A 23,410-nucleotide genomic window follows, 5' to 3' on the forward strand; every position below is an offset into this window, starting at 1 on the left:
TAATAATTGAGTTTAAAGAAATATTATTGAAGTTTTAGTCATTTAAGCATCACACTGACATAAACTGATTTCAGATGAAAACCTTCCCCAGTTTTCCCTGTCAGAGGCTCTCCTGGAAACATGGTGAATATTTCAGAAACCCCATAAAATTTTCGTGAGAAGCAGGGCAAGCATCAGCCCCACAAAGTAACTCAGTACAAGACAGGCTCGCGCATGCCTGGGAAAAGCAAACAGATCCAGAACTGCAAGACAGTGCTTTCTTTGCTGTGAGCTCTGAATCGCTTACAGCCACGAGGACCACAAAGCCTGAAAGAGTCTGGTGTAAAGCTTGAGTAAGCCAAGGGTGGTGAGGGTCTGTGCTCAGAGTGAAGAAATGATTTTAGTCTATGAGCTTGATGACCTCTGCTTTTAAAACTTGAGTTAGCAGAAGCTTTGTTATGGTTGCTATCTGATTTCAGCTGAGTTCTCATTTGTTGGAGTATGAACTGGTAAAGTGATGCTGAATAGAAAAAAATATAAACCTGAGAATACTTAAATATGGGTATTTTTAAAATGTGAAAAAGTAATTAAAGCCTCATTTAAGTGGATGTTTTAAATGATGCCAGCCCTGGGATTGCAGGAAGTAGTGACAACTTTCAAAGAAATCATTTTACCCTGCAATTCTAAGTTTTGAAATTTGAAGCCAAAAGCAAAAATATAAATTTCAGTCCTATAACACCTTGTAGCATTTATGAAATACATGAGATGTTAAAATTAATGATTTGTGTTGAATCCAGTGAGAAATCTTCCAAGACTAGTAACATTGTAATGGTTTGTAAGTAAGGATTCTTGCAGTAGTAAAGTATATAAATATTGGATACTATTTAAGCTAATGTTACATATTCAAGAAAATGCTGTATTATTAGACTGAGTGGAATTTTATAAAATTTGAATGTCTTTAAGTGCATAACCATTGGCTTTATTATTATTTAATTCTAAATTATATAAATGAGCAAAAACATGATAAAATACATAATCCTCAGTTATCCATTAATGAGTAATAAACCACCTTAGAATTTAGTGTTCGAAAACACCAGTAAAGTGCTTCTGAGCATTGTGGTGACTGGTTCTCCCACTGGTTTCTCTGTCTAGAAACCCTAGGTCTGGGCTTAGCTGTACCTACTGTTTGGGATGCCTCAGTTCTGTTTTGTGTGGCCTCCCCACTTGGCTAGTCTAAAATTTCTCTCAACATATCAGTCACAGGCAGCTCTCCAAAGAGATGTGCAGGTGGGAGAAACTGTGGAACTGAAAAGGTAAAAGTAGAAGTTGAGAAACCTGAGAGATCACCAACTGGGTTAGTCTAGAATGCTAAGCACATTTGGTCACTGAAATGAGACCACAGAAGGGAAGCTGGAGGAGGGGTCTGCAGGAATGGGGCTGGGTGGGGAGTTGCTGGGAGATGGCTCAGTGGTTAAAAGTGCTTGCTGCACAAACCTGATGGCTAAAGTCCAGATCCCTGCAACCCAATAAAGTCCAACTCCACTAGCACATCCATCGGTAATACCAACATACCTACAGGGATAGATGGCAGAGTAGGGAACGTCTAAAAGCTCCAGGGTTAGCTAGTCAGCAATTCACAGCAGCAACAATAGTGACTCCGTTTCAACTAACACCGCAAGGTTGTCCTCTGACCTTCACAGCCCTTACAATTGAATCCAGAGCCTCACATATACTGGGCAAGCACTCTACACTGAGTTACATCTTCAACCCTTATTAAAACTTTGTTGTGGTGTTTGAGATTGAAGCCAGGGCTTCATGCATGGTGTGTACATGCTCTACTACTAAATTACACTCCAACTCCTCTTTTTTTTTCTTTTTTTTGAGGTAGGGTCTCACTGTAGTACAAGGTGACCTGGAATTCGCTCTGTATTCTCAGGGTGGCCTCGAACTCATGTTGATCCTTCTACCTCTGCCTCCCAAGTGCTGGGATTAAAGGCGTGTGCCTCCATACCTGGTGAGCTCCTCTTTTTAACTTTTGTTTGTCTTTTAACTGTTAAAATTGTTGCTACATGAATTTAAAAGTAACTCTAAAGATAACCTGCAAGTATAACTTTGTTTGTATCTGCACTATGCCTGGACATTATAATTAATAGATTTTTCTGGTTTTAGGAATAAAATAAATCTTTATTTCTGAAGAAAACCTTAGAGACTTCAATAACACAGGACTGTTTAGAAAGAAGTTTACTTGAACAGATCCATATTTCTCATATGCTTTGTTTATACATGATTCCACTTAATTCAACATTTCTGAAGCACAATTAATACTGTTACTAACAAACAACAAAGTCTTATTTTGGAAGGTATAATTACCCTTTGCTTTAAAAATTGTATTGTTAGTGAGAAATTATAATTCCTATAATAAGCCAATTGGGTCACAGAGTTTGTCATGAAGGTATTTTTAGTTAAAGAAGATCTTAACTTCAATTTTACTTTAAATTTAAAAATGTTATTAAGTTAGTGGCCTGGATTTATTTTTGAATTTCAATTTCTACTAAACATCCTAAGGAATAAATTTTTCCATATTGAGTATTGTACAGGACATATTTTTTTGAATTTATACCTGTAATTAGGAACATTATCAATTTAATGAGTATGTTGTATGAGTTACTTTCTTATTGCTGTGAACAAATGCCTGACCAGATGCAACTTAAGGAAGCAGAAGGTTTATTTTTGGCTTACATTTTCAAGGGGAAGTTTCATGGCAAAGAAGACATGACAAACCAGCTCATCACATGCTAACTAGGAATCAGAGGAAGAACAGGAAATAAGACTGGGCTATAAATTCTCAAAGCCTTTCCCTAGTGACTGGCTTCCTCCAGCAAGGTTTCACCTCCTAAAGGTTCCATAGCCTTCCCAAACAGTACCACCACTGGTGAAGCCCAGGTGCTCAAACACGAGCCTATGGGAAGGGGCATTTTTTTGAGGCAAGCATAGAAAACTGGCCATTTTATGAGGGGGGAGAAGGGAGAGAATTGGCATGCCAGGATGCCCAGCCACTGCCATTGAAGACCAGACAAATGCACCCCACCTTATGCCTGTGTGTGACCTTGCATCACTTTGTGCATCTGGCTTACGTGCCATCTGGAGAGTCGAACCTGGGTGCTTAGGCTTCACAGTCAAGTGCCTTAACTGCTCACCCATCTCTCCAGCCCAGAGGGGGCATTTCTTACATGCAAACTACAACATATGTCAAATATAAATTGTTCCCAATGTGACATTCAAAAGTAATAGTGTTTATTGTTTGGTAACTATTATTATTATTATTATTATTTTGCTAACTTTAGGATCCTGAAAGATGCCATTTTGTTTTAATTGCTGGGGAGCCATTGAGGGAACCAGTTGTACAACATGGTAAGCCCAAAATGATGATAGTTTCTCTGGCTGACTTTCATTTTCTTTGACTGTTGAGTACATGTGTTCTCTTAGTAGAAAGAATGGGTAGGTGCTTTTGTTCTATGTCTCCATTAACAAATCTAAGGATTTTCTTTCTTTTAAATATATTCTTAAAATATGTTATTTATTTATTTGAGAGAGAGAGAGAGAGAGGCAGATATATATAGATAATGGGTGTACCAGGGTCTCTAGCCACTGCAAACAAACACCAGACCTATGTGCCACCTTGTCCATCTGGTTTATATGGGCTCTGGGGAATCAATTCTTTGGATTTGCAGACAAGCTCCTTTACTGCTAAGCCATCTCTCTAGTCCTCTTTTTAATATTTTTAATTTTTATTTTTATTATTTTGTGTGTATGTGTGCATGTTCATGTATGTGCAGGTACATGAGTATGTATGTACTTGTAAGGATGTGTGTGTGCCTACAGGTGGAGGCCAGAGGACAACCTTGGATGTCATTCCTTCAGACACTGTCTACCTTTTTTGAGACAGGGTCTCACTGGCCTGAAACTTGTCAATTCACTTAGATTGTCTGCCCACTAAGCCTCAGGAATCCACCTGTCTCTACATCCCAAGAACAGGGATTACAAGTATGTATCACAATGCCCAGAATTTTTTACATGGCCTGAAGAGATGAAAATCAGATTTGCAAGGCAAGTACTTTACCAACTAAGCCATCTCTCCAGCTCAAGATGCTGTCTCATTTCTCTATTGTTATAGGAGATATATACACATGTTGTTTGGTTCTACAATAATCTAGTTTTTTAATCATTTACTTATTTATTTAAGAGAGAGAGAGAGAGAGAGAGAGAGAGAGAGAGAGAGAGAGAGAGGGAGAGAATGTGCATGTTAAGACCTCTTGCCACTGCAAATGAACTCCAGACACATGTGCCAGCATATGCATCTGGCTTATGTGGGTTCTTGGGAATTGAACCTTGGTCTTTAAGCTTCACAGGCAAGTGCCTTAACTGCTAAGCAATCTCTCCAGCCAAAAAGTGTTTCTTAAGCACTTATCATATGTAGTACATAAATATTAAAACTATGGAAGCAACATTGTTTTTGTATTGTCTCATAGAGGATTTCAACTTGGAGAAAAGATTTTGCTCTCTACCGGAGACTTGAATATCTTCCTTCTTTACCAAAACAACAATGGTTTTCATACTGTCTTTGTCTTTCTTCTGTGGCTATAACAGAATACATGAAACTGTGTAATTCATAAAGAGGTTTATTTTGTCTGACTGCACTGGAAGCTGGAAAGTCCAAGAACATGGTTCCATCAGGGACCTCATGGCAGAAAGTGGAAAGATAAGCAGGTGCATGCAGAAGAAACAAAGTCCAAGTGCTGGACTTGCTTTATAAAAATTTGTTGTTGGTACTGGAGAGATGGCTTAGCAGTTAAGTGCTTGCCTGTGAAGCCTAAGGACCCCAGTTCAAGGCTCGATTCCCCAGGACCCACGTAAGCCAGATGCACAAGGTGGTACATGCATCTGGAGTTCATTTGCACTGGCTGGAGACCCTGGTGTGCCCATTCCCTCTCTCTCTCTTTCTCCCTCCCTCCCTCCCTCCTTCCCTCCTTCTTTCTCTGTCTGTCACTCTCAAATAAATAAATAAAAATAAACAAAAAATTTTAAAAATTGTTGTTGGGGCCAAGGACATGGCTCAATGGAAAGGGGGCTTGTTGCAGAAGCATGGGTATGGGAATTCAGATCCCCAGCACCCACATAAATGTCAGTGGGTATGGAAGTCCTCCTGTAAACCTAGTATTCAAGAGCAGAGGCAGGAGATCTGAAGGGCAAGCTGGCTAGCTATACTAGCCGAATCCTTGTTTTACCCACAGCCTGTGTCCAATATATCAATTATCTTACAGCTCCACTATTGACTCAACCTTCCAGGCCAGACACCTTTTCTACCCTGATGACAGTTTCCCTTAAAAACTACAAATCACATGATGTTACTCCCTACTTAACTCTGTAGGTATTCCTGATTATCTACATATTAATCTCCAAACCTCTTCCCATAGAGAGCATCCAGATTCCCAAAGTGACCAACCAGCTCTTCCAGCATCTTAAATTTGCTGTGACTCTAATCTCAATTCCCTTACCATGCCAATCCTGAAAGTGCTGTTCTTGCTGACATAATTGTTCAAATATTACTCCCTCTGTGAATCCTTTCCTGCTCCTCATCTCCTTTTTGCACTTATTTTATAGATTGTACACACTGTTAGAGTGCAAGTATCATGCTGTTTTCCAATGACTCTTTTTCATACATGTCTGAGTAATAAATTTGAGGTCTTTGTTGGGCAAAGTCTGCATTGATTTGTTTTTCATCTTTATGTCTATAACTCCAAGCACAATTTAATGGAATGTATTTCATTTAATTAATCACAAAGGTCTTTCAATAGACACATAATAGATGGATATTTTAATTAATTAACCAATTAATTGATGAGTAAATTTAAATACCTTCTGCCAAACTTTCCCTTCCTCTTGTCATTTTTTTCCCCATGGGTTTGAATTGTATTTTGCTTCCAATTAATGCATTTCATAGGTGACAAATGTTTTTAGCAAAGTTAATGGCAGTAACTCACTTTTGAACCTTCATATACTTCTCACCATGTTTGAATGCTTCATTAGTTATTAAATTATTCAGATTGTCAAAATGCATCAAGACCACATATGTATTGTAGAATTGCCTTATAGAAACGTACCTGAGACAAGGCTTTCCCATCATATTCATTTTGGCAATGTCATTCTTTTTTCCTCAACTTATCCACAGGTCTCAGCATCCACAATACATGGTACCTTTTTCAAGTTTTAAATTATAGTGGTCCCCAAATCTGTTCTGACATGCTAACAATGGCTAGGAAGTTGGAATGTGTTATGCCCTGTAAGTAATAGATTTATATGTAAATCAACATCTCCCAGAGAAAGGCTTAATACAGGAGGGGGGAACCCATAAAAGGAAGGCTGGGAACCTCTGCAGGTATGTGGAAGAAATGTACTGAGGACAATCTAGTAACCCTTCACCACCAAAATATTTGAAGAAATGAGAAGAGATAGATACATTTCCTCCTAGAAAAATGGGAGAGAACTTCTTTCATCCTTTTAGTAAAACTTGAGTTCAAATCCAGGAATTAGACAAATATCAGCCAACTATAGCCCATGGGTCAAATCTGTGCAGGTCATATTTTTGCAAATGAAGTTTTCTAGGAACATGTGCTGTTGTCCTTCACTGGAAAAGTTGGGCAGTTGAGAAAGACACTGTTTGACCCACAAAATCTAAACTATATGTTTCCTGGCTCTTTTTTTTAAAAAAAAGTCTGTTACAGAGTGAAATAAATAAAATGTCTCTGTAGGGATGAGAAGCACTGGCCATGGAAAAAAGCTACAGTACTAACCAAAGGAAACTAAGTCAAGGCTACCATGCTGTTATGCTACAAACACACATGTTCATACACTTGAGTATTAAATAAATGTGTAAGATCTTCCATACTGATACTAGGAACAAGAGTTTTAAACCATGTCACATTAACTTATTTCTGACATTATAAATTAGCTTAGATATCACAAGAACATGATTGTTATATAATTTATATCAGAACCTTTCTATAAATATGTGCTTACTACAAAAAAGTCTGTTGACCTTTAAGTTATCTAAAAAAGTGATGTTTTCTGTATTTGAAAATGTTCTATTCTTTTTATAGTATCTGAACAAAGGTGTTGCTAAGGTTCACTAAAGCACCATAGCCACACAAGCTTGTGTCTTTAGGTATGATGAGTGAATCAGAAATTATGAGCTAGATAAAAGATGTAACAATATAAGCATGAAGTTTACAAGAGGACAACACACTTTGATTCTAAGCACATGATAGTATTGACTGGATACATACATATATATATATACATATATATATATACACATATATATATGTCTCATACATACATATATATGTATATATACATATATATATGTCTCACAGCCAAGCTTAAAAACTTGAACTGGGGGCTGTAGAGATGGCTGAAAAGTCAAGGTGCTTGCCAGCAAAGCCAAAGGACTCACATTTGATTCTTTCCCACTACCCACGTGAAGCCAGATGCATGAGGTGGCATATGTGTCTACAGTTCATTTGCAGTGGCTAGAGGCCCTGGCTTGCCCATTATATCTGTTTATTTATCTTTCTCTCAAATAAATACAAAAATGCTAAAAATGTTAACTAATATGTGGCCACTACAGGATAGCTCAGGTATCTTCAGAATAAATAAAAACATAACATGCAATTTCAAAACAGTTAAATGTCTGCTAACTTTCAAAACTGACACAGAACCATCATGTAAGTACACAGGCTCATACATTGCTTAGACAGTCACCAAAACTGGGATGAGATGAGATTTGTCCAAATCATCTATCATATCAGATTGGTTCAATACTTGATGTCAGTTCGTGATATAAAAATAACTGCTACAAAAATAAAATTATAAAATTTGCAAGAAAATGGATGGATCTGGAAAATATTAAATTAAGCGGGGTAACCCAGGTTCAGATAGACAAATGATGCCGCATGTTCTCTATCATGCTGATCACAACTTCAAATTTTTAGATGTGTGTGAGTTGGAGTGAGAGTCAGTAGAGGCCAGGAAGGTAAAAGGAGTAGTGAGAGGGAAAGAGAGGAAGGGCTTAAGAAGGAGGGGCAGTAAGCAACACACATGTGATGTGATGTGAAAGTACAGAGGTGAAATACTTGGGGGGTGAAAAGATTTAGGTGGGAATAGGAGTGAGGAGATTGAGGAGAGGAGGGAATGGAAGGGAGGTATAACTAAAACTACACATGTATGACAAAGCCATTTGGAAGTCTACTTTTTTGTTAGCTAATTAAAAAAATAACAGCTACAAAGTGTGGCTTGCAATAGAACCAAATCAGAGAATGTTTTGTATAAAGGGGATTACCACTGATGAGAAACCTGGTTGGTGAGATTTGTTCACATTTGTTTATCTAGAGTTTAGTCTTTGTCAGGGTTTCTAATCATGTATAATCTTAGCCAAGAGTCTCAAATTACAGTCCCGGAGAGCTGTGCACTGAAAAAAGAGACTATTGCTGTTTATGTATGCTTATATTTGGTTTTGAATTTGGAACTAAAGGAAAACATACTACTTTAGTGACTGAGGAAAATGCCACCCCAGCATGTTGAGAATCTCTCTTTCTGCCCTAGGTCCATTTGTGATGAATACCAATGAGGAAATTTCAGAGGCTATTCTTGATTTCAGAAATGCAAAGAATGGGTTTGAAGGAGCCAAAACCTGGAAGTCAAAGATTGGAAATGAGTGAAGAGCACAAGAACCATCCTAATTCTTTCTACAACTTTATCATTTTTGTATTGTCAACCATTCAAGGCATTCAATTTCCAAAGAATCCTACATTAAGGTGATAGCATAATTCTGGAAGCAATTCAAGTAGGAAATTTCCTGGCATGTGCAAATAAATCTAGTTGTTGCTTCTCCAAAATTTAGAGTCCTTTATTTGACTGAAATTAAAAACAATAACTGTGTGCATGTTCACCTTTGGTGTGTGTGTGTGTGTGTGTGCGGTCACTTTGGTGATTTTGTGTACTTGTGGGTTTCTTGAAGCACATTTGATTGTTCTCCATGTCACTGGCAGCAGATGTGTGAGTGTCTGAAGTTTCTTGTAAGTGAGCAATCCTATCACAGTACTGCCATCAAGTCTGTGTGCTGTGGTTTCATGTTACAGGTTATCTGCTTTAAAATAACAGCAATGCTGAGCATGTGAGTCACTTCTTAAAACTGTCCTGCTATTGGTAGGGACACAGCAGGATTACAGCCAAGACTTCCCTGCATTTTCTGCCAAAATCTGTGTCAGATTTAAGACACATGCTTCTGCAAGCTTTCATGAAGGTTGTGAAAAAAGTTTTAATTCATAGTTGGGTTCCAGCCTTCTGTAGCTGCAAACATTGGTGGCTGCACCACCTCTTTACCAAACAATCAGAAACTGGAGCAAAGAGTGGGGAGGGTTTTATTTTTAATTTATTGGACATGAAATGATTATAGAGTGTTTTCTAATTTAAGTGGAAGACATGTCCACCTCCTGATTATTTCTGGAGCATGAAACTATTTTAATGTTTTTGATCTCTCCCCAGTTAAGAGTGTGCAAAATACGTACCTTATTTTAACTGGTTGAAGACATTTCATTGGATTTTTATCACAAATGAGTATTTGTTTTTCCATGTAATGTTTTGGGGGTTTGAATTTTGATTCTGGAGAATGCCTTCTGAAACAATTTTCTGTAGCTACCTGATGTGAACTGCTTACTAATCAGTGGATATTCAAATAGTCAAAATGTACAGAGAGTGGGCAGTGGTGAATATTTTCATGATGTCCTGTGTGCAACTGGTACAGGGCTTCAGTAATGAACATGGACCAATGAAGGTAGGTGAGCTCAATTTTTAATCAGATGAAGTTTCTTTCTATTGGCTTATACAGAAGTCTTTCTTTGTCTTCACTATTGCTGGAGCAATATAAGCAGAAAGTACAGAGTTATCATAGGAGTGGACAAGTTAGATCCTGCATTTAGTAGTGACTGATCTATTTCTTGAGTTTAATGTGTTTCTTATCATGAGTATGTGAAAATGCTGGAACTTTTTGGTTGTTGTTCTCCTGTTTGTTTGTTTTGAATTGTAATATATGTGCATTCTGGAATCTTTTGGGATGGATAATCCCTTCCCATGTGTATGCTGATGACACATTTCCTTTTTATTGATGCACTGATTTGTTTTAATGACACATGGTTTGGTGGGCCATTTATTTTCAGGTGTGTGGGGACAGCAATGGTTGCTTTATTTATTCTGTAAATAGAAAATTATGGTGCCTTTCAAGCAAGCACCTTTAACTTTTGAGCCATCTCTTCAGCCCTTACACTGCTTTTCTATGGATATTTTCTATCTGGTTTTACAAATTACCAACTGCTATCATGCAGAAAAATGTTTTCTCAGAGATTTCTTTTTTGGATTTGGAAATGTGTATTAAATCAATGATAATAAAAATCCTTGGTTCTATGAGAAAGTATCAGATAGAGCCCAATAAATTGAGAACCATGCAAAACAAAATTAACTAGGGTACTACTTGTTGCTAGAACACTTTATATCCAATTTTAGATATTTGAAATATTATGTCATTTTGAAGCTTTTAAGTTTTGAAAATGACTCATGTAATTGCTTTGATTGCAGCAATAGTAAGTCATTACTGATTTAGAACTTTCTCACTATGAACAGACAGGCAATCAAATATAGGCTTGAATTTTTCTAACTGTTGCTTGCAAATGCATTTTCTACAGAGTAAATTGGGAAAAATTAGTTCACGGAGATTCAAAGTTTTGATATGTTAAGTACAATGTACATATAGTACCTAAACAGTATGTATGCATTCCAGTTTCCTAGGGAAAAGCTATCCAAAAGGCTCTGGTTGGCAGCAGTGAGTAGGGTTAAAAAAAAACGATGGTAAAGCAAAGCCTGAACCGCACTGCACCAGGGTAGATGAACATCTTCTCTAGTATCCTATTCTAAACTTCTCAAGTCCCAATACATGTGACAAAAATGACAGTTATCAGCTCCATGGTACTACCATAATCCTTGATGTGAAATCGTCATCCCAGACTGTAGGTGAATGGGAATATATTTTCACCATAGATAATAGGGGCAATACGACTTGTTGGAAGTACATAAGGCTTTTCAGCTTGTTTCTAAGTCCATCTTTAGGTATACTAGGCTCATTGAGGTTTAAAGTACTTATACTTTATTTTTTTAACACATCAGTTAATTTGGTGGTACAAACAAAGAGAGTCTGAATTGTTGGGAATAAGTACTATTCTTTATGTGTGATAGCTCTTTTAAAGAGCACAAATAGCAGAATTCTCTATGTGTTCTGAGCACAGTACAATTATAACTGCTTTGAATTTACTGTTCACATTTCACTTTGTTGAACGGGGAAATGGAGAACAGCCACTAGATTTTCATGTGACAGATGGCAGATGCATTCTATGCTTACTAACTTGCACCTTTTCTCTTATACACTGTCCTTTTAGAAACTGAAGTTAGACTGAGCTGATATCCACCCAACCCCAGCTGAATTAAATTGTTTCCTATATAAAGAAAAGTATTGTCTATAGTTAGAAGTTTTGGAATAGAAGTGACTAGGTGATGAAACATAATGACATATATCATGTGGATTTGTAGTTTTGGTTTTTTTGCCCAACTCTTTAGTGCTTAATGTTTTCTTTATTTAAAAATTAGTATGAGCCGGGTGTGGTGGCACATGCCTTTAATCCCAGCACTTGGGAGGCAGAGGTAGGAGGATCACCATGAGTTTGAGGTCACCCTGAGATTACATAGTGAATTCCAGGTCAGCCTAGGCCAAAGTAAGACCCTACCTAGGAAAAAAAATCAGCATGAAAACAATGAAACTAGTAATTATCACACTGGCACACGAATAATAGTCTTTGCCTTTAAATAGTAAAAGAAATTGTCAAGGTCTTCCTCAGGACTAGGCCCATGTCATGTTTTTCTTTCCATCCTCCCTTTTCTGACCACCTCAATTCCAGAATGGCTGTGATGCCAAATTTATCTCCAGATTTGCCCCTCTCCCCACCCCTGAAGAGATCCTCATTTTCTAGCTTTTCAACTCAGAGTAGCATGACCTCAATACATTTCTATTAGTCTATGTACATTTTTGTTGTGCCACAGCTATGCAAATAGCTGCTAGCAACCTGGAAAATTGTAACTAATACCATTTGAGTGTAAGACACCCTAATTTCACTATTTTTTCCCATTTGTGCCTGGAAGCATAACTGTTTAGGATTAGCAATGCATGGAACAGGTGAACTGAGGCAAATCTTTATTTTTTAAAAATCTCAACATTTTCTTCTACAAATAAGATTTGGCTATGCTTGTCTCTCTAATATAAACAGATTACTGCCTAGATATGGGATTTCTTCCACTTTCCATTTTCTTCAGGCTTGCATACAGTTAGGACAGTAATATACAACCAGATATTGTTGCATAGGGTATGTACTACATGGCACTATATGTTTTAACCCTGAGTACATTATTTTACATCCTCTGGACATTTGATAATTCCCAGAAACCTTGTGTTCCTGATGTTCAAAATGGTCTTCCAACAAGCAGGATTTCTGGCTGATTTATAAATCGTTCTTGCTGATCATTAGGTATGCTGCTATCTTCTCAAAATACTAGGGAAATATAGCTTCTGTAAATCTTCTCAGGGACCACTGAGGAAGACATCGCCATAGCAGTAGAGAGGATCAATTCCAGGTTATGCCAGCTTTCAGAATTTTGTGAATTTTATTTCTTCTTCATTTTGTCTCTATACTACCTTTTCATGTACCTCTTTGTGTGTGTGTATGTGTATGTGTATGTGTGTGTGTGTGTGTGTGTGGTGTCGATGCATGTGTACATGAGTATTCTATGTGTGTGGGCACCCGTTTGGGGTGGTTACGTGTGAATGTGTGTGTGTGTGTGTATGCATGCATGTGCCAGAAGTTGATATTTGGTGTCTTCCTCAATTGTTTTCCACCTCAGTTTTTGAGACAGAGTCTCTCACTGAAACTAGAGTTCACTGATTTGACCAGTCTTAGCTAGTCAGCTTGCCCAAGGGATTTTCCTGTCTCTACCTCTTTACTGCTGAGATTACAGGTGCACACCATCATGTCCAACTTTTAGGTGTGTGCAGGGGATCTGGAAAATGTCTTCATGTTTGCATTACATGCAATTTACACAATAAGCTACCTTTCCACTGTCCTTGTACCCCTTAACGTCAATGGGAGACTATCGCTGGATAGTGGAGTCATTCAAATACTGCTAGGACTGGAATATGTCCAAGATTCACAAGGCATGCAAGACCCCCATTACCTTTTGTTTTTTCCTTCCTCCTGACATTATCTCTGAAGCAAATTGGACAAAAATAACTGAGGACATTGTTGCAGTCAGGTTTGCATTGCTGGCAGAAATCACCTGATCAAGAGCAGCTTTTGGGAAAAAAAAAAGACATTTGTTTTGGTTTACAGACTCGAGGGGAAACTCCATGATGGCAGGGGAAAACAATAGCATAAGCAGAGGGTGGACATCACCCTCTGGCCAACATAAGGTGGACAATAGCAGCAGGAGAGTGTGCCAAACACTGGCAAGGGGAAACTGGCTATAACACCCATAAGCCTGCCCCCAACAATAAACTCCCTCCAGGAGGCGTTAATTCCCAAATCTCTATCAGCTGGGAACCTAGCATTCAGAACACCTAAGTCTATGGGGGATACCTGAATCAAACCACCACAGGCATCTTCCATATTTAATTCCAGGAAGCATACCCACTCCTACTCCCCACCTTATTTTTACTCCCAAAGTCATATACAGAAAAGTCTCCTGACTTTGTTACTAGTCAGATAACTCAGTAAACTCTTGTCAAGTTTTCTATCACATGTAATCCTCAGCATGAATGACATCTGAAATGTTGATTTCTACTTTTATGACTTTGTAGTTAACTTCTGTTAATTACATGGTACCATGCATAACTCTATTCTAACGTTATTTTGAGTATCAATAATGTATTATAGCAATATAAAAGCTTCAGGTACAAGTTTTTGTAAGTGAATATGTTAGAATTTTTTCTATTTTAGAAGATTCCCTCATCATGTATCTTAAGTAACTACATCCCTGTATGACTCAATTTTCTTAAAAATTCTGATTTACACTTGTGGGTAAAACTTTCTCATAAACCCCTTACAAGGAAACTTCTGAAATGAGAACAGGGAATTTATACACACATGGTCCTTTTGAGGCTGGGGAGATGGCTCAGTGAATAAAGCACTCGACACTTGACTTGGAGCCACAGAATTTTATCTCAAGAGCACAGTTAAAGAAAAAACAACATAGGCTAGAGAGATGGCTTAGCAGTTAAGGTGCTTGCCTGTGAAGCCTAAGGACCAATGTTCAATTCTCCAGGTGCCATGTCAGCACAAGGAGACACAAGGTCACACGTGCTCACAAGTTAGAACACATGGCTGGAGTTCAATTGTAGTGACTGGTGGCCCTGGCATGCCAATTGTCTCTCCACACACACACTCTCTCTCTTATTAAAAAAGGAAAATAAGCAGGGTATGGTGGCGCACACCTTTAATTCCAGCATTCAGAAGGCGGAGGTAGGAAGAACACCATGAGTTTGAGGCCACTCTGAGAATACAGAGTTATTTCCAGGTCAGCCTTGGCTAGAGTGAGACCTTACCTCAAAAAAACAAAAAAAAAAAAAAGAAAAAAGAAAGAAAGAAAGAAAAGAAAAGAAGAAGAGGGTTGGGAATATGGCTCAGAAGTTAAAGGTGCTTGCTGGCAAAACCTGCCAACTTGGGTTCAATTCCCCAGTACCCACATAAAGCCAAGTGCAAAAAGTACATCTAGAGTTTATTTGCAGTGACAAGAGGCTGTGGTGTACCCATACTTACTCTCTATCTGCCTCTTTGAGTCATTCTCTCAAATAAATGCAATATTTTTCTTTGAAAAAAGAAGTTGTGGAAGGCTTCTATAATACCAGCATGCTGATGCTGATGAGAAAATGGGAGGTGGAGACAGGAGAATTTTCTAGAGAGTAAAGAGTAAGAGTAAAGGCACAGGACTGACCCAAAAGTTGTCCTCTGACCTGCACACTTATACCATGACGTGTGTACATGCACGCATCCACACACCCACACAAATAAATAAAAATTTAAAACAAATCTAGAACACTTAGACATAAGCTATTACAAGTGGGTTGACCTAAAAGACAATGAACTGGTTTAGGAGCAATTTCTAAAACAATTCTTTTAACATGTTCTGAGCCAAAGGTGGGAACTGAATATAATCGGAAATGAGTTAGAGATAAAATGATAGCCTGCCTGATTTCATGAGTTTTAGAAAATTCTAAAGCATTTTTCTAGTGCCTATGTTTATGCTATTTTACTGAGCTATTACTATGCTATTTTACTGAGGACATAAGATAGGATTTGAGAAGAATCCTGCAGCATCCATAAGCCATCCATCAAGGTGTTTACTTTGAAGAGCCAAAGTCATAGAAAGAATAATGGCTATGGGTAAGATATCCAAATAGCTAAGACATCATTATTTTGTAAAACCATCATTAATGCTCATGTGCCTGGCACAGGCAAGACATTCCACAAATGTTTACTGAACTGAATGTGCAGCTTTCTTTTTCCCAGGGAGAAGTAGTTTCCTAAACAGTAGAAATAATACATCTTACTTGGGTATAGTTTACCCCAGTAACCAATCATGGTGTTTCCCATCTTCATTGATGTTGTTCTCAGTATGGTAGGCAGAGCATACAATTTCAGCCTAGTGGTCACAGGGAAACAGGCAAAGCACCATCTGGCCGCACAGTGGGTCTGTATAGAACTTGGACACATACATGCCTTTCTTTATCCCTGAGAGCCTTAGAAGGGCCACCTATGTATTCATGTTAGGTAGTTTGTAAAGGTGGAGCAAATTATGACCAAATACTCTAGTCAGATATTTTATTAGTCAGGATAAGTGAAGATGTGCTATAATAACAAACACTCTCAAAATTTTGATGGCTCACAAGAAACCCAAGTTTATTTATTGTTCATACCACATGCCCATGTTGGTTCATTCACAGTCAACTTCATATTGGGATGAAGTTAACTGACCATGCACTTCTGGAATGTTCTGAATCATGATGACACAGAGAGGGTTCTGAAGAATCTCATACTGTCGGCTAGATGCTCTGATCTAGAGGTGGCACATATCACTTCTTATGACTATCCATAGGTCACTGTTCCATCAGGCCACAATAGGCCAGGAAATGAAATCTTACTTTGTTTACAGAAGGTAGAAAGCTGGAATTATTTTGTGAACAGTATTAATGATTAGCACATACAACCTTTACCATGTCTAAATGTTACTAAGCGTACTTTGATCTCTATAAGGTTAAAAACATCTCCAATATTAAAGTAGTGCTCGAGAATGCATTCTATTGAGACAGCTTGTGTGGGCCAGGAGAGATGGAACAAAGAAAGACAAAATTCACTGCTTTCCGTCATGCTCCTTTAATGCATAGATGAATCTATAATTTGCTTAGAAAATGTGTTTATCATACTGAGAACAATTCCAATAGAATATAGTATGCCAAAGGAAGATGGGTTATTTCTGCTATTCAGGAAACTCCTTATGGTGGTTTGAATATAAATGTCTGAATAGCCTCAGGTATTTGTGTTTGAGCTTTTTACTTGGTCCCCGGCTGGTGGAGACTGTGGGAGGTGAAGCCTTGCTGTGGGAGGTGTATTACTGGAAGTGGACCTGTTGTGTGTTCAGGACCAGACGGAGCTTGCTGTTCTCTCTGTGATACACTGAGCCAGTTTCCTCTACCATGATGAAGCTTCCCCTACAAACTGTAAGCCTAAAATAAATCCTTTCCTCATGAGCTGCTTGTGGTCAGTGCTTTCTCCAAGTAATGAGAAGCTAACCGTAACACTCCTCTTTCTGGGAAAACAAAACTTTACATTCAATTCACTAAATATTTGTGTAATGTCTTCCCTGTGCTCGGTACCACTCGAGTATAAGTGGTGTTTTTATAAAATAAAAATGTCTTCATTATTTAGGTATCTTACCAACAGCCAGAGGGTTCATTTTGGCCTATAGAAAGGATAATTTTAACGTATGAAACTGTAACTAATAGCACAAATTTTACATCACTTATTTTTGTTGTTAACTGAGTCTTATGAAATAACCATAGCATTGACATGTTGAAAACATTCATTGTTTTCCTAAAATCTAGGTATGGCTAAAAGTTATCTCAGAGAGGGGCTGGGAAGATGGTTCATTAAAGGTGCTTGCTTCCAAAGCCTTCTGACCCAAGTTCAATTCCCCAGAACCCCCATAAAGGAAGATCAAAGTGGTACAGGTGCCTGGGATCTCAAGATGCTTTTGACAGTGAGAGGCAGAACCAGGAGAGTCTGAATCTCAAGGGCAAGTTAGTCTGGCATTCATTTGCAAAGGCAAGAGTCCCTATCACAAACAAGGCAAAAGGGGAACACATACTCCTACAATTTGTCCTCTGACTTCCACACATATGCTGTGGCACACATATGCATACACACATAATAAATAAATAAATAAATAGATAAATGATTAAAATTAGTTCAGACTGAGCAAGCAGCATGTCAAATATCCCCATAACAAATATTTTGCTGTTTCTGTTCCATTATGAGTACAGATTCTAGAATGGGGATAATTTTGATTGAATGTATACCTTATTTTATTTTGAGAGAAAGAGGGAAGGAAAGAGAAAAATAAAAGAGCACGCTAGGACCTTCAGCCTGTTGCGGACAAACTACAGACCCATGCGCCCCCTCGTGCGCATGTATGACATTCTGCACTTGCATCACTCTGTGTCTGGCAGGATGGGACCTGGAGAACTGAACATAAGTTCTTATGCTTCATAGACAAGTGCCTTAACTGCTAAGCCATCTCTCCATCCCTGAACATGTCTCTTAAATTCAGGAGACTACACACACACACACACACATACACACACACACACACACACACACACACACACACACACACACAACCACACCCCAGAGTTGGATGAAAGCACCCTTTTCAATGTTGTACTTAGTTTATAACTATATCATTATACAAAGCTGGGACCACTGGGTATAATGCAGGGGATATAGACAAGGAAGAGAAATGTGATGAGTAGATGATAATATAGGACCACTATATCTTTAGGAAGTGGATTATGCTCTGTATTGGCTGGAATAGAGCCATAGCAGCAGCTAATTATTGCTATAATAACGTTTGTAACAAATCCATTCAAATTTCAGTGTCTTCACACACCATCAATTTCTTCTCACTTACGTGTATGTGGGTCAGCTGGGAGTCAGAGGATCAAAGGTCAAGGCTCAAGTCTCAAATTGAGTGCAGGTCTGTCCTATGTGCCTCTCATGTTGATGAGTGAGCTAACAGATGCATATGCTCGTATAAATGGCACATGGAATCTTGATCAAATTGGAGGAGGTGGACCTTCCAAGCATCCTAACCTCCTAGAACTTCCTGAAAACACCTAGAGAGCTTTGCAAACACACTCATCTGCACACACACAAACACTTTTTTTTCTTACATTTGCAGTTCCTTTCCACTGATTAAATACACTGGATTTATTATGAATGCATTTAAATATACAAGAATACATTGTGGTTTTTCTTCTGATCATATAACTCTTTCACCTTTTACTAAATATACAAGCATATTAATAAAATAGCCACAAGTGTTATTAGCCCCATAAGGCAATAGGTAACATCTTATTCCCAAATGGCCAAATTTATGGATTATAGAAATGTATTATCAGGTTTGGGACCAGATCTATCTGAGCAGTGGCAACATCTATAGGCTCAGCAGTAATTATTAGCAAGTGTGCCTTCTCTGCACCCTCAACTGGTATGTCCCAAACCATCAGGTATGACCTTGTCTGGCTAGATATAAACAAAACACACAGGTTTTAAGAAGTGGACAAATTTTTTCTTAGTGCAGCTATAAAGACATGTGTAAAACCGGATAAAAGATTCTAAAATTATCATTTTGTATGCAAATCTCCTCAAATGAGGTGATTCATAAGTTGGAAACATTGTTTTGGATTTATAGTTCAGGCTTTTATTCACTATGATTGGAATTTCCAAGTTTTTTCATCTTCCTGGTTATTAAGTGATATCAAGGCCAATAAAGCACAAACGTCTATCCCAATGCATAGGGCCAGATGCACAGGAAACAGGCATTTATTTTGTGCCTACTTTAAGGCCTGACCTTTCCTACATATGGCCTCACAGAATCTCTGCATCAGATTTGGAAGATATTATTATTAATTTATCATTATAATTACTTATTTATCATTAATTTATTGTTTTATTATTAATAATTTATTACTTGTTATTAATTTATTATTATTAAATTATCATGTCTGAAGCAAGTTAAATGATTTATACTGTCAAATGCTGAATAGGGATGGAGAGATAGCTTAGCAGTTAAGGCACTTGTCTGCACAGCCTAAGGATTCATGTTTAACTCTCCAGGTTCCTTGTAAGCCAGGTGCACAAGGTGACACAAGTGTGCAATGTTACACATGCACACAATGAACTGGAACTTGATTACAATGGCTGGAGGCCCTGGAGTGCCAGTTCTTTCTCTCTTGTCTCTCTCCCATAAAAAAGGCTAGTCTGTTGGACTTGCCTCAAAAAAAAAAAAAAAAAAAAAAGCTAAAATGTAGCAGTGCTCTGATTCTGAGTCAGTTTACTTTATTTCTTCATTATTATAGTGTAAAATTGAGTGTACCCTTTTTAGTGTACAATTCTACAAACTTTGCCACATATATAGCTTCATGTAACTACAACCATAGTCAAGATAACAAAACTGCCCCATCATCTGTACAAAATTCACTTATTGCCAGTAGTATTCCATAAATTACTTGACTATTTACATATGGAATGGCACATATTTTGTTTCCGGTTTTTTTACTATGATGAATAAACCTACTATAAGCATTCATATACATATTTTTGCATAACAAAGACTTCATTTACCAAGAGTACATTCCCAGGAGTAAGGCTGATTGGCCATAGAGTTAGCATGTGTTTATGTGAACTGCTAACACAATTTTCAGAGTATTATACTACTCAAAGCTAATTTAGGGGGATGGCTGAGGAAGTGACTCAGTAACATCCTTGTCTTGCAAACATGAAGACCTGAGTTCCATTCCTACATCCCACATTTAAAATGCCAGGCATGTTGGTATGTGCTTATAATCTCAAAGCTGGGGAGGCAGAGACAGGAGGATACATGAGACTCTAACAGTTTATCTAGACTAATTGGTGAGAAAAACCTTGGCTCAAAAATGTGGATGGCACCTGAAAGGTATGGTCTCTGAGTTTGTTCTCTGGCCTCACACTCATGCACACACATGTGCATATGTACTCACACACATGCAGGTACATTTGTTTAAAGGAAGTTCATTTTGAACTATTAAAATCTGTGCTCTCATTTCACATATTTGTCATTTGATCAGACAAAATGAAGAAATATTAAGCATAGCTTCCTTTAAGGCAATATTTTTCCACATAAGAGTGCAACTCATACATGTATATAATGTATTTTGATCATATTCTCCCTTCATTAAACTTGAACCCCTTCTTTTCAAGTAGCCCTCTTCCTACATTTAATTATGGTTGCTTGCATGAGTATGAATGGGGTGGGTTATTTACCAGAGCACACGAAACTTACCAGTGACTCTATCACTGAAGAAAATGTGTCTCTTCCTTGTCAACTGCCCATAACTCCTCAGGAGGGGGCGTGGCCTCCTCCATCCACAGTGAAATGTTGACAGACCTAATCTTTTGCATGTTATGTGGAGGCAAAGTCATAAAACTTCACTTTGACTCAGAAACTTAATACGACCTGGGCAGTTGCCTTGGTAGATAGAGGAGGGGGAACATTTGGGAGGACAGCTTGGAGTGGGGCATGACAGTATAACTTGGATCCTGAACTGGGAAAAGTGAGATGGTTTAGGGCAAGCGTTAACTATGAAGGTAAAGATGAAATGCAAAATGTCCTTGTAGTGAAGTCAAAGAAGTTACTAAGATATAGAGCGGAAGCAGAATTTTTTGTACTGCATGCAACCTAATCAACCTCCCTAAATCCAATGCAAAGGGGAATTGCTAACTGTAGTTCACTGAACTTCAGGCACAAATAATAAGAGAACTCTGCCCACAAACAATACTTCTAGGTCCTTAAATAAATCTAAATGTCTGGAGTTTGTTTTCACCAATAGGCCCTAGTGTGCCCATACTCTCCTCTCTTCCTGTCTCTAATAAATAAATAAATGAAAATTTAAAATCCAGTTAAGCAAGATATTTATTTATTTGAGAGAGAAAGACAGAGAGAGGGAGAGAAAGAATGGGTGCACCAGAGTCTCCAGCCAATGCGAATGAACTCCAGATGCATGTGCCCTCTTGTGCATCTAGCTTATGTGGGTTCTGGGGAATTGAACCAAGGTCCTTTGGATTTGTGCACAAACACCTTAACCACTAAGCCATCTTTCCAGCTCCTATAGACATTTTTTAAAATTCATCTATCACCCAGTTATTCTTTATAAAGTTTAGTGGACTTGTATGGAGTCAGGCACTTACTTATATCTTTGAACTTCAAGTCACTATTGCCATGTTCTGAATTTGTGGCTGTCATTAAAATCACATAGGAAGATTTATTTTACGATATATTATTGCTTTTGTGTCAGGGCCTCATATATCCAAGGCTGTCCTCAAACTCTTTATGTAGCCAAGGATGACCCGCCTCCTACCTCTGATCCTCCTGCCTCCACCTCCAAACTTCTTGGATTACTTGACAAATGCCATCATGTCAGTATCATGTGGTGCTGGTTATAAGACCCTGGACCTTGTGCATGCCAGGCAAGTATTTTATCAACTGAGCTACAACCTCAGCCCCGGGGGAAAAATTTAAATAATCCTTTTATTTTGAAGTAATTTTAGATTTATAGAAAAGTTGCAAAGAGGGCTGGAGAGATGGCTTAGCGGTTAGGCGCTTGCCTGTGAAGCCTAAGGACCCCGGTTCGAGGCTGGTTCCCCAGGTCCCACGTTAGCCAGATGCACAAGGGGGCGCATGCGTCTGGAGTTCCTTTGCAGAGGCTGGAAGCCCTGGCACGCCCATTCTCTCTCTCTCCCTCTATCTGTCTTTCTTTCTGTGTCTGTCGCTCTCAAATAAATAAATTAATTAATTTAAAAAAAAAAGAAAAGTTGCAAAGATAATACAGAATGTTGCTGCAAACCCTTAATAGCTACTGAAGGAAGTTGGAGCCCAAACCTGTAAAATGGGACACTGAGAATAAGATCTAACATTCAAATTTTTGAAATGTTTTCCCATGTAGATTCAAAGGTAAAGCCAAGGTTGAGACTCTCCACTCCAAACCTTTCCCAAAGGGGAGTTAGAAACCAGCAGTTTGAATTGATTAGGGGCTTATTAGGAATATACCATCATAAGTCTCTAGGTCTAAGCTTACACCATAAATATTTAGTACATACTTAGTTGGTGACAAAGTACGGCTACAGAGATATTAAGCCTCATAGTTGAGAAACTGGCTAGAAAATCAGAGAATGATTTGTTATTTAAGAGTGAGATTGCTAACACTCAAGTGGATTACCAAAGCAGGGCTGCTGCTGTAATTAAAAACCAAGATCTTGTTTCACCCCCTTTCCTCTTGCTGACTGCTTTTCAGTTATTTTAGTTTTGATTAGTAATTACATCAGAAATTTGGAAGTTAAAACCATGGAAATCAATGATTTCAGTAAGCACTGGGGATGACAGTCATACCTTTTGACTCACAGTTTTGTCTGGCTCATGCAGATAAACACGCTGGCTAGTCAAAAATCAACAAGTGCAGACGGCCTATTGGAAAAACAACTATTTGAAAACTAGATGTACTAGTTTTCAGGTTCCTACTTATGTTAACTTGCTGACATTTGCACTTATAATTGCAAAGTTCTGTCCATTTCTAAGCTATTTCAAACTTAGTTTTAACTTATAAGACATAGCATGCCTAACTAACTTTGAGTATTTGCATAAACATCATATTTTATGAAGATGCCAGTCATACGAGCCTTTCAGTGATGAAAGTCATTCAATATCTAGAGAATTAATATTTTCACCTTAGTTCTACTGGTTAGATCATTAAGAATACTTCAAAGACTGAACTGAAACCTATAAGAACTATGAAACTATATATCAACTAGTATTTATGGATGGCATTAGATGAACTTTCACCTCAATAAGTAAAAATATTTTAGTATAACTGAAAAGACCTATATAAAGCTATTTGTGGGGCTGGAGAGATAGC

At 38.0% G+C, this 23,410-nt stretch overlaps 2 protein-coding genes across 7 annotated transcripts in view; both read left to right on the plus strand.

Moving 5' to 3' along the window:
* Pir (pirin) overlaps positions 1 to 8,933 on the plus strand; it is a 110,020-nt gene extending 101,087 nt beyond the window's left edge. For 5 of the 6 annotated variants that reach the window (XM_045140687.1, XM_045140686.1, XM_045140685.1 and 2 more), the window contains 2 exons: positions 3,324 to 3,390; positions 8,641 to 8,933. In XM_045140687.1, coding sequence (XP_044996622.1) covers positions 3,324 to 3,390; positions 8,641 to 8,756 — 183 coding nt within the window. In that variant the 3' untranslated portion in view covers positions 8,757 to 8,933. The remainder of the gene's footprint in view (positions 1 to 3,323; positions 3,391 to 8,640) is intronic. The other variant, XM_045140688.1, reaches the window with a different exon arrangement.
* Positions 8,934 to 9,265: 332 nt separating this feature from the next.
* Positions 9,266 to 23,410, plus strand: part of Vegfd (vascular endothelial growth factor D) — a 34,207-nt gene continuing 20,062 nt past the window's right edge. The window contains exon 1 of the mRNA XM_045140874.1: positions 9,266 to 9,871. Coding sequence (XP_044996809.1) covers positions 9,782 to 9,871 — 90 coding nt within the window. The 5' untranslated portion in view covers positions 9,266 to 9,781. The remainder of the gene's footprint in view (positions 9,872 to 23,410) is intronic.

Source organism: Jaculus jaculus, chromosome X (assembly GCF_020740685.1).
Source record: "Jaculus jaculus isolate mJacJac1 chromosome X, mJacJac1.mat.Y.cur, whole genome shotgun sequence".
NCBI classification, from domain to species: Eukaryota; Metazoa; Chordata; class Mammalia; order Rodentia; family Dipodidae; genus Jaculus; species Jaculus jaculus.